The sequence below is a fragment of the Colius striatus genome, chromosome 7 (assembly GCF_028858725.1).
Source record: "Colius striatus isolate bColStr4 chromosome 7, bColStr4.1.hap1, whole genome shotgun sequence".
In the NCBI taxonomy this organism is placed as follows: Eukaryota; Metazoa; Chordata; class Aves; order Coliiformes; family Coliidae; genus Colius; species Colius striatus.
In genome coordinates, this window is record NC_084765.1 from 15,856,852 (window position 1) to 15,869,515 (window position 12,664).

General features: G+C 37.7%; 1 protein-coding gene across 1 annotated transcript in view; it reads right to left on the reverse strand.

Moving 5' to 3' along the window:
* KCNQ1 (potassium voltage-gated channel subfamily Q member 1) overlaps positions 1-12,664 on the reverse strand; it is a 361,282-nt gene that overhangs the window by 267,660 nt on the left and 80,958 nt on the right. The window contains exons 3-6 of the mRNA XM_061999062.1: positions 4,911-5,037; positions 3,137-3,215; positions 2,091-2,187; positions 1,349-1,489 (exon numbers count right to left, since the gene is read on the reverse strand). Of these exons, the coding sequence (XP_061855046.1) occupies positions 1,349-1,489; positions 2,091-2,187; positions 3,137-3,215; positions 4,911-5,037 (444 nt within the window). The remainder of the gene's footprint in view (positions 1-1,348; positions 1,490-2,090; positions 2,188-3,136; positions 3,216-4,910; positions 5,038-12,664) is intronic.

Genomic DNA, 12,664 nt, shown 5'->3' on the forward strand with positions numbered 1-12,664 from the left:
AGCACCAGGAGACCTGCAGTGGACTCTCATATCAATAGATCTTTCCTTCCAGTGATAATGTTTGTAGAGACAAGACATATAAGCACATGAAGGAACAGATTTCTTGAAAAGATGTCTTTTTAAATGTATGTTTAATTAGTGAAATAGAAGTGTTAATCCTATCATTCCTGTACAGAAGACATATTAGCAGTCTCATTTTTGAAAAAAAAAAAAAGGAAAGAAACAATGCTTTTTTCATTTAAAGCACCTGGAAGATCTGTATATATGCAAACACAGTTATTAGTGATGCCTACACATTTTAAAGATCTGTAGCACTTAACGATGACAGTTTAATTATATACAGCTTAAAAATCAAAGCAGATAAAAACACAACATTGCTTGAATGCTAACAAAAAGGAAAAATAGCTTCCAAAAAGTACCTTTCTTTGAACTGTTACAGGAAAAGGAAAGGGAAATAATTACAGATGGGAAATCCCAGAAGAAAGAAGCCAATCTAATATTTGCATATCATGAAAGAAAAGAGGGAATTGTTACTAGTAGAAGCAACAAGATCAAAATGTTTACTAAAATATAATCCCAGAATAGAGCTGCCAAAGTAGGAAGTACTTATAATAAACAAAACAGATAGGCAGATGTCTCCAGCATCAGCAAGAAAGCAGAACTTTGTTAGCATAACTAGATACATCTACACCAAAGTGTGGCAGCACCTTAGTGAAATCTGAGAAATCTCTGAGCAAGACAGTATGTCAACACATAAAATGTCACATAAGGACATCGAGTGTGTTTCAAAGTGATATTTAAAACTTTAAAACAGGACTTTAAAATAGTCAGATGCTTCTTGTTCTGGAATCGGTCTATTCTGATTAAACAGGTAATTACTATCCCAGGCTGAACTGCTAACCATAGATATTCTGGAGGCTTTTATGTTTGGATTTTTGGTTTTTTTCAAAAGAAAAAAAGACAAAAAACCCAAACACTCCCACAATGAACCCCCATAACGCTAGCCCTGATTCAGCAAGAATTTAATCATCTTAGGTTGAATGCTACCATGGGAAAGATAGAAGTAATCACTGTAACAGAAGGGAATATAGGATAAAGAAATAAGAAAAAATGTTTCTATATCGTGTACACATAATTAGATCACTTTGGAACATGTAAGACATCAAATAAACATCAAATAAAACTATTGATCATCTAAAGCATGTTCTTTGTTTCATAGAACTACAAAACCAGAAAGTGTAAAAAGAAGCAATTTCAAAGTGCTGTTCTTTCTCTGTGCTTTCTTGAATTTTACTTCACATTTGAAAGTGTTAACTACTTTCAATATATATGAAATCGCTATACTTACTACTCCCCACCACAGGGCATCCGCATAGCTGCCAAACTCAGTTTCTCCAGAATCATTTACAGCATCTTTTTCAGCCAGGTACACAAAATAAGAGGAAAAAATCAGGCCCAGAAATCCAATGTAGAGTGTAGTTATTAGCTCCTGCAAAGACAATAAAAATAATGGCATTGTGATATTATTGAGACACTGAAATTACCTATCATTGATGGGTTTTAAAAGTTAACTGGAATAGAAGAATGTAATTTCAGCAGTTAATAAACATTGACACCAACTGTTGGCTGTGCAAATTAACAAAAATCCACTGAGCTCAATGGTGAAAGAATTTACACCGGAACTGCTGACTTGATCCAGCATGTACATTTCAAACACAGAGTCAAAACAACTTCCTCACTTGCAAGTGTGACTCATTTACCTTTTGGTCACCAAAAAGTAGTTAGATCAATTTTTCAGAGTGTCACACTGTAAACACCTTTGGATTTGAGATGCATATTTTTTAGAAAAATTCAGACTACTTTTCAGAAGTCTAATTTTCAAGTTTGTCAAACTGGAAGTGAATCTTTTTAATCTTTTAGGAATCTTTTGTCTCTTGAACACAGCAGATCAACCATACTGGGCTAAAATAAATGACAGTCTGCCTCCACACTAAATATATTTGACATCATCAGCACGTCTGCATACAATGCTGTTTTGAATGGACTTTTGCATCAATTACTAGGACATTCCTCTGTGTACTTAAACTTACTTGTCTGTGTATGAACACTACAGATCCCAGCAGCCTCCATGTACCACCCTGACGGTCAACATGCAGCATTCGTAAAATCTGCAGAAAACGGATGCCCCTGGAACACAGTTTTTAAATTAAGAGGCTAAATACACAAGAGAAGAAATAGAGGTGGAGAGAGGAAGTCCATCTCCTACAAAGGACTGCTTTAAGAGAGACATAGTATTTTACGTTAGACTTAGCAGCTCGATTCTTTTAACTCCATTCATTTATCTTTCATCTTGTTTGTTATAAAGATGGCATGGGGATACTGCATAAGACAAGGACAGAACTTTGTACACATGGCTAGTAAGGCTAACACAAGGACTGAGGAATTTTGGACACAAATTGTGAATGCTCTAGAAATCATTCATCAACTCCTATTTGATCTGCTCGCCAGGATAGGAAAGAGCATACAGAAACAGTCAATTAAAGATGTGAATTCCTCACCTCTGAGGAATTTCACAGACATTTTGAACTAGACAGTCCAACAATATTTAAAAATATTCTTTTTGTGAGAGTTACTGTAATCCTAGAGCACTGCTGCAGCTAGTGTGCAGAGCAAAGGACACTGCTGTTCACCCTCATACAAGAAAGCCAAGTGGTGAGACCTCCCTAGACCACAAAGATTCAGTCCATCAGGAATTCACAGCCCAACTCACAGGCATTTGAAGAAGGGGCCGCATGAAGACATCAGAGTCATGAAGCATGAAAGAATTTCTATAAAACTGAGGCAAGACACTAAAGCAGGATTTGCATAGAAGCCACCTAGTGTGGGAGAGGGGATGGGGGATATGTGCACCTCTGTCCCCATCAGACATAAAGCCATTATGACCAGACACCGCATCCAAAAATTTCTTTCCTACACTTAATGGAATCACTCTCTCACACCTATACATGACTAGTGACTTGCTCTGTTAACTCTGAGCAGTGACTCATTTTCTGCTGCTAAAATTGAAACAGGAGGAAAAAAAACCAAACTCCACCTTATTCAGACAGCACTGGTTTCTTTTATTGCAATTAATTACCTGATAGCTGATGTTGCAAAGACTTGACCTTTAGATCCCACACAAAGAACTATCATGGAAGCAACAACTACAATTAAATCTGAAAAATAAAAGTCAAGTGAAAAAATGAGTTAGCATCTTGTAACACCTCTGCAAGACTCTTATTAGAACTAATGCTGGTATTACCTTAGCAATTTGAATAGTCACCTCAGATTAAAGTTTTTATTTATATGTCAATAGACCTCTATTATAACATATCAAGAAAATGCAATTGTGTAATACAACAGAAAGGTTTTACTGGGATGGGTCCAAGAGGGCCACAGTCTAGATGAATGACAAGAGTGATTTAACTGTAAAGATGCTTCAGTAGCTGTAATTCCTTATTAGCTGTAACTCACGAGGAAATACAGCAGTTTCTACCCATTATTTCTTCTGTGCATCTTATTTTCTATGCTGTTTTAGACAGTATTTTATTTCACATATATGACAATTGTCTTACTATTATTTCATCTGTCCAGATCTAAAAGTGAGAGTAAAATTGGCATTAATGTATGAGTCCAATTTAGTTTAAGTCAGTTATTACCCTGAGACCGTACTCTAAATCTCTGTGTCTCAGGCCTAGTTTATATTTGAAAAAAGCTCAATCTTTTGGAGAATGAAATCATTCTTGATAGATATCAAGAAATTGAACTTTTTCTCCAAGCTGAAATAAATTGGATGATGTTTCAGAAGCCCTAGTGTTTTAGGTCTCAAGAGAAGTGGATTGTGGACAGAGCGCACAAATGCAGTCAAAGACATTTCATAGTTGCAGTCACATCTGAGATATAGTTATTTATTTATATGCACAGAAAAGCTAAACTATTTTACGACCGTAAAAATACACAGGTATAAAATTTTGCAATTTTTATTCAGTAAAATCACAGAGAGTTTATGAAAACCTATATCCTCTACTCAACAACTAATAATGTCTTTGAGTAGTGAAAAAAAACTATGTCACAGAACAAGAATTACTATGCTTCTACAACAATACTCCTCTTCCAAAATCTGTTTTGTTTAATCCATTTATAAGTGCTTCAGGGCAAGGTCTTATGTAGTTCTCAGCATTGGCTAACAAAATACTGATTGATTTTGGATTATTATGTTTCTTTCAGTGAAACTGTTATATGCATTACAAGCATTCAAAAAAATTAATGGTTTGTGACATACATGGAATATACAGATGTAACTTCTGAGAACACTGAAGCCACAGGAAGCCAACTGCAGTGAATATCAAGTTAGATACCCAATTCCAAATGAAGCATTGAGAGCCATATTTTAGTCCAATAGATGCACAAAGTAACTACAGTGTATCAATCATTCTCCACCATGCAGAACAGAGCTCACAGTGCAAAATAAACTCACAATAAATTATTCAAATAGCTAATGGGAAAAAAAAAAAAAAAAAAAAGAGACTGTTCCTTATCTTAAAAAAAATACAGTTGTAGCTATTGTACGATGTCTGGGATCCTGAGCTCACAGGACACAGGACTATGGCCAAGACTTATTTCTGGCAAAGCTTCAGATCACTTGTGAAAAGAAAACACTCTGCTCTTCTGGAAAAACAAATCAAGCTACGTTTGTTATCAAATGACAGTGCCATGGATACCTGATACAAAATTCAGATCCATGTTAACGCTAAAGACAAGAACCTCACTCTAACTTGGCTTCATCTTCTGCAGAATTTCCACTTCTCAAAACTTGCAAGGACAACTTTTACTCATTGTTTATGTCAACTTTGCAAGATGTGCATACTTACCAATGATTGATATAGGCTTCCTAGCAAAACGAAGCCTTCCCCATATTCCAACATATTTACTGCGACATCCTGCTGACCATAAGCGAACCACATATTCTGTTCCAAAGAATACCACTAATACAATTTCCTAAAAGAAAAAGATAGAGAACGAGGTCAATTCTCCAGTGTATGCTTTACATCTTTTCTTCTTTTTTTCTTTTTCCCCCCAGAATGTACTAGGAACTGCTAAAATAAAATGTAAAATTTGGAAAGGGAAAAAAATGTCAACTATACCAAAATGATATAAAGTAATATAAAAAAACCTGTAAGAGCAAAGAAAGAAAAGATTAAGAGCAAGGTTAAATACTGTAATTGCAAGCAGTTTGGCTTGTCTACACATACTAAAACTGAACACAATTTTGTTCAGTTCACATGGTCTAATTCAAACAAAAGGTTTCCTGACTGAGCCAAAGAAAACAAGCAGAGGCTGTATTCAGAAGATGAGTGTTTTGCTAGTGTATTTCATTTCAGGAAGAGGTATGCTTCACATTCCATTTACTGTATCAGCTTAACCTCCCACTTATTTACACATTTTCACTCTTCCTTTAATCTCACATAGATTGAAAAAAGCTTTCTAGTACTCATTACCAATATGTCAGTCTCCATGAATATATAGTGAGATTTCCAGTACATCTTTCCTATCCTCTTGGCAACAATTAGAGATAGCAACAGAAACGGAGATCTAGTCCTGAAGCACTGCTGGTATCAAGCTAAGTGCCAACCACAGACCTCCCCTAAGGTATTATTTTGGAAATATCTACAAAGTGGTAGACAACAAAGAGAAGTAACACTCTTCTTGATTAGACAGAGGTACAATTGTGTCATGTTTGGGGCTTGGTCAATGTGCAGATAAATCTTGCTTTTCTACAGACTGGTTAGGCACAGCATGTTCTGCAGAGTTTCCTTGAGTATCAGGGAGCCGCTTTACTTCCTTATTGGCCAACTCAATAAGTGGTCACACTCTCTCAGATGCAACAGCAAAATCTAATTGGAACATCAACAGTGGTTGATTATTGAAAACACACAACACGTGGCATATGCAAAGAGTAAAGCAGAGAAATCAATTATATAGTATCACAGTTACATAGGATAATGTAGATTAAGAGAACGAACTGCTTATTTCATAGAGAGATTTACTATAAAGAGTGACTGCAGAGAAGATGGCATGCTATTGAATGTTTTATCCAGTCTCCCCACGTTTCTGTAGGGTTCACTGCTATTCTGCATCATAGATTAGCAAACAGGACTCAAGATGGTACCAATGATTATTTTTTAAACTAACTGAAATAACTTGGATACAATGCTAGTCCAGTCAAGATTACTGGGAGTCACATTATTAGCTTAAAAAAAAATGCATGGGACATTGTCCTGAATCCTGAGTAAAATAATATGTATACAGCAAAAAGACGGGTAAAAATGTTACGCAGTCAACTTTGCTATTATCTTTTTGTGGCTCTAAAATGCCAGTCTCCTGATAGCATAACAAATTGTCCTTCTCAGGCACTACAGTGTTAAGTTTGACTTTATGACACTTCTTGAAAAGCTAGAACATTAGCCAGGACTTCTACCCTTATAGTATCGACAATCTCATAACCTGGATAAGATGGCAGATGCTCCAGAATAACGATCACAATTCCTTAAAGTCACTTGTATTACAGTTAGTTTTTTTAAGATATAATGAAACTATCCAGATCATTAGTTGTAATAAACATGAAGCTCAGATCCTTCAACCCAGCCAAAAATCTCTTCTACAGCTTCATTCTGAAAGGATCCACCTTCATTTTTTTTTTTAATTGGACTATTATTAAATATTTTTCAATAAAATAAAGTCATAATGAACATCATAAATCTAAAGAAACAGTATCTGCAGCAGGCACTTTAAGGAAAGCATGCATCTTACGACATTTCAAACACAATGAAACTCTCTCTTTGTCCAATTTCACCTCATGTAATTTACAATGTTATAGTGAATGGCAAAATTATGAGTTCTGCTTTACTTGAGGTGCTGCTGAATTGTCACAGCAAAGTAAAGCACCAGAGGCCATCTTTTCTGATCACTGATTGTATGTGTTTCACAGACATCGTCAATGAACTTTAATATCCAAGTACTCTTTCGTATGCAGAGGGCTAGTACCTCTCTTTTTATTACTACTACGGAGTAAATTCCCTTAACAAAAGACAACAGCAACCATACAGGGAGCAAAACACTCCTGCATTCAAAATAACGAACTTGAGGAAGGGATGTACGGCCTTGCATTGTATGTGGTAGCACAGATAATACTGTTGCACTATCTGCAAAAGCAATTACCAACAGAAAAAGAATAACAAAAAATTTTCTTGGTAGGCAAAGAAAAACTCAGAGAAAAGTTAATGTTTAGGACAATGAAACCACAAACAGGACTCTGAGCAGGCACCATGGCCCTGTCAGGAGCACAGCTTCAGTTTTATAGCGAGAAGGTAGAGAGTGAAAGCCTGGATTGTGCTTTAAAGAAGCATGTATTCTCTGTGTAGGAAATTTGCATCGGCGTTGTGCGCGTATGTTTTTTAAGGGCCCTCCATGGTTCATTGGATAACAGGCACACCGGCAAGTATGCAAATGGGGGCTGTCCCAAAGACAATGCGACAGACAGGCAGTCAATGGTTACTGTCATCCAGCTCTTTGCGTGACATGCAGACAAGCTTAGAGAACATTGATTGTCCTATAGACTCCAGTGACTGGAGGGAACGACCAGTCGGCTTACACCAAGACACATTTTTCACTCCTGACGTTTTGATAAAGGCTTATTGACCTAAATGAGACCCAAGTTATTCAGGGAACATCGGGGGTGAAAGTGCACAAGCTGTTCTTCATGGTCATACACAAAAACTGCAGGTATCCATTAGCAACTGGCAAGTTCCCCCTCCCCTGCCTATGGCTATGTGACAGACAAAAGTGGTTTTAATATCTTGCATTGCATAAGTCTAATAAGTAGTCTCCTGGGGGTGAGGGAGGCTGATGAATTTGTCGGTACACACTTGTATTAGCAGCCAGAAACTTGCAGACAAGAAGTAAAAAAATACATTAGGAAATTATGCCTTCCTGAGCTACTAAAACTTTGCCTGTTTTCTCAATTAACAACATAACATATAACATAAAACTTTACATAAACTAGAAGAATGACAACCTGATCCTTAGTTAATTTATCCTGGTGGTAACTAAGGCTAATAGTTAACTAAGGTAAATAGGTAACTAAGGCTATCTTGGCAGAGAGCAGCAACACTTCAAATCTGAGAATATCAGCAAATCAGAGTTGCTCTACAGATTAATTCAGCCCACTGTTTCTTCAATACTTTCTCTGAATTGCCTAACATCTACCTACTAAGTGTACTGTATATAAAAAAATCACTCCTCTCGTAATGAATCACCCAGATGGAAATACGGCTTTGAGAAGCCGATATGGGAAAAAGAAGGATAAAATGCTGAGCAGACAAGAGTGGGTATAAAGAATGGGTGAAATAAGAAGCAAATCAACATTCAGCACAAGGAAAAATGAAAAAACAAGGAAAATATCTGCCTGCAAAACACTAGTGGGAGTGGGTATTAAAACTCAGTGAAGTTTTCCTGGTTAACATTGCAGGCACACAAGAACCGCACTATGAGAGGGACCTGTGCAATCCTATGTAACTCAACTGTGATCTCCTTTTTACAAGGTGAAAATAGAAATATAACACGCAGATTAAAAAAACCCAAACAAACAAAACCCCAAAACTTAGATTGACATGGTAAAAAGAGCCTTCTCAGATGTGGCAGTTGTGTACCATTGTACTGTGGTCATATAGGAGCCTTCTTGCTTAGGAGAAGAGATTGGAGCTCTTGCTTAATAACATCTTCATGACATCTCAGCCACATGATCCCAACACAGACAAGTACTAGATTAACTCTGGATGAGGAACATATAGATAGGCAGATTTCTTTTCTTGAAGAACTCTATCAGTGTCGGTAGCTCTGCAGCTGTGAGCAACTTCTCACATGTAAATTCACAACTTTCAATTAAAAGGAACAAGTAGGCAAGACTAGTGTGACAACCCCATGGCATTTCTGATGTGGTAGAGTGCTTAGTGAAACTACAGAAGATCTCCAGGTAGCCATTTAGCAGATGCCAGGGAATTAAATATTTCTCATAAAGGAGCCCAAGTCCTCACTGGTGCATTGGTGCAGGAGTGGAGTTAGCATGTGGAGTCCATTTCAGAAGTCTCATAACAGATTTTTCAGTGCATTTCACTACTCACTTTCATACTTTTGATGTGGAAACAAAAGTTTCTTTAAGCTGATCAGGTGCTACATGGACAGCTTTGAGAATTGCTTGAAGTATCATGAAAGAGCCATCAAAACATAAAAATTATGCTCAGTCCAAGACTGATATGTCATAATTTATTCACCCAGCTAAAGTACAGGTCACATCACCTGACAAAGGAACTTAAGCAGGATCCATAAAGATGCAGTCTCCTGTTAAACATACTCATGCTATCTGTCCTTACAGCTTAGATCTCCACAGTTCCCACGGATTAATCACAGTTTCATAATAAGACCACCCAGAGGAAACACAGAGCAGGACGCAAATTAGAGCTGTGATGTCTTACACTGAAGAACTGGACCTGCTATGGGTCAAGACACTTTAACTATCACCTTCAGGATGCTATTAGGCAAAAGAACAGGAAAGTCCCTTCCATTACAGTTATGAAAAGGACTGTGACTGTTCAGCTGTGTGACTGGAGAGTTATATCTGTGAAACCAAATACACTTGAGTATATTAGCAAAATTATTTTCTGTTTTATTTTGCTAGTAAATGCATTTTGAAAAGTCCTTCTTTTACTTATGGAATCTCCATTGGATTAGAAGAGCTAAAATCCAACGTTGGGAGGTACCCACACTGTGAGATAATGTGCAGTAGCAACTCCAAAAAGGAGGACAGAGTCCCTAAAATTATCTGAAGGAGATGTTTTTAAGCAGACAGATTAATAGCCCAGGAGCGGGGGGTGGGCGGGAAACAAAGCACAAAACGACCTTGACACAGACTGAATCGTGACACAGTAACAACAGTTGTTTAACAGATAAAGGAATTGTCTTTGCAGGCTGAGAGGATGTCTGCATAGAGAATATATTGCCTGAGCCTTTGCCTGTGGACCTCAAAGCTGTACCTAGTCATGGAGCATCACAGAAGTTCATGCAAGTATTTGATGTATGAGGATCTCTTCAATTGAATCAATTTCTACTGTCCAGTAATGAATGACAGGACAACAGGAAATGGGTTCAAGTTGCACTAGGGGTGGTTTAGATTGGACAGTAGGAAGAACTTTTTCACTGAGAGGGTTGTTAAGCACTAGAATGAGCTGCCCAGGAAGGTGGTGGAGTCACCATCCCTAAAGATATTAAAAAGATATATAAATGAGGTGGCTGAAGGATATGGTTTAGTTGGCAGTGTGAGGTTGACTTGATGATCTTATAGGTCTTTTCCAACCATAACGATTCTATGACCAGATGAGCTCATCTGAAACCTGTTTTGAACAAGAATGCCTTTACTTTGAGTCTAGACTTTTTTCAATGAACTCCGTAAACATAAGAGAGGTAAAAATACGTGTTTTGGAAGCAAGAAGGCAAAGCAAACTACAAGTTACTCTGATTGGCTACTCAAGAATAGAGAGGACATGCGGCTTATTCTATCTGCCATAGAGTATGCTGCCCTAGGAGGAAAGGGTGATCACAAGCACAGGGAAACAAGAAGCCTTGATGAAGCTGATGACTTTAAGCCTCATATGCACACACACTTCTTATACTATAATAATTTCCTCCTATATTTTACTGAGAAAATGACATCTATCCATCTCTGCCATATCACAACCTCTCTTATGTTATCCTCATTGGAAGGATCAAACGTATTATTCCCATTCTCTCAAATCTGTCTTCTTTCAGATTCTAGCTTGAGAGATGATAAAGTTCCCATGAATTCCTTTAAACAAGGAAATAAGTTCTCCTATAGATCATATAGAGATTGCATGCCAACCAGCATTAGCTCAGCTACAGCATTCCTGCAGAACTACTTGTACCAATGCCTATTTGCAAGGCAAAGCTTACAAATGGAAAAGCTCTGCCACAGAGGCGGCACGCCAACAGGAAAGGGGAACAGTAGCCTCCTTGCAGTCTCAGGCAGCAGTAGTGGAGCAAGGACACTGCTGAAAGTTTTGTTCAGATGTCATGGCAAGGGGGTCTATGAAGGAGCCAAGAGAGGGGACAATAGATCTGCTGATGCTAATGCAAAGTGAAGAATGGTGCACTTGCTGTCAGCTAAGGGCTGTGGAATTGGACTGGACAACAGATAAAGAGGCTCAGTATATCCTCTACCACCCCTGAAAGGTCAAAACAAGCAGGATCATAGAGCCATAGGTTGCCTTTAGACTGAGAAGAGAAGCAGAAGAAAAGCGAATCACTGCAGGCTTCACGTCAGTTCAGAGAGAGCTACAGTCCACTTCATAGCCCACTGTTCACCTGACACATCAGGGCTTGCAAAATGTTTCAGACAGCACTTGTGTATAGCCAGAGCAGGGTATGCAAATTAACTGCAGTGAAGGCAACTGTTGCTTCTAATCTCACTCACTTTGTATAGAGAGGCCCCTCTTTGTTCTGTTGAGAAAGGCAAGGGTTTTTTTCCTGAGAGCTGTACTGTGTTTTCTAAGATACATAGAATAGAAAAATCAGATGGCCTAGGCAAACAAACAATGACAGACACCAATCTCAATAAAGTAAAAATCCCAACTTGATGAAGTACAGATCAAAAATAAAAAGATAAATGGTTTTCATACACATAAATACTGAGCAAGAGCAAGTGCCAAAAGCGCTATTTAAGACTGGTGATTTTTCTCCCTCTACTTAATCTTCTCACTTCCAAAGATCTTGGAAATTTCATCTTTTCAAGCAAAAATCAATAATGATAAATTTTAAAAAAAAAAAAGGTGTAGGGCCAGAACACTTGATGTTCCTGACTTTCAAAAACCTTAATAGCATTTGCCAAGATCTTTTATCTATCATACTTGGCATCATATGATTAAACAGGCAGCAGAAAACAAAAAACATGGTATTGGAATCACGTTTCTATTTTCAAAAGCCTATAATTAATCCTAAGAAGTTACTGAACATCATTAAAGTCTCCTTATTAATGTTCTTTAATTAAGATGAAGGAATATTTTTTAAGTGTTTCATGTTTTTCAGGCTTACTAGGAGACGGAGTCAGAACAGTTGACTGTGATGAAGCTTTTCTATTTTCCCTTAGCAGTGCCAAGAGCACAGAACAATAGCACTGGGACCAGTAAATAATACTGCACGTCTGCAATTTTAGGTTGAGATTTTCCAAAGTCTCCAAAGCAACTAAATCCTATTGAATTTCAATAGGAGTTGGGCACCTAGCTCCCTTAGGTGCATTTAAAAAGCCTTTAATTGATTTCCTTAACCCTCCTCTCACTAGAGCTTTCAGCCAAGTCCAAACTCAGGCAGTTGAATTTTTTCCACCGACTACAAAAGGCCTCAGATGTCAGTGGGGTAACAACTATGCACTTGAAGGCATTGGCTCAGAGCACGGCTGTGTTAGAACAACTTTCCACACAACTTGCGTCACCCCCACGCAAGTCTCCTCATAATGTAGTCATCCTGAGCTTTTGAACTTAGCTGCTGATGATATCCCTCC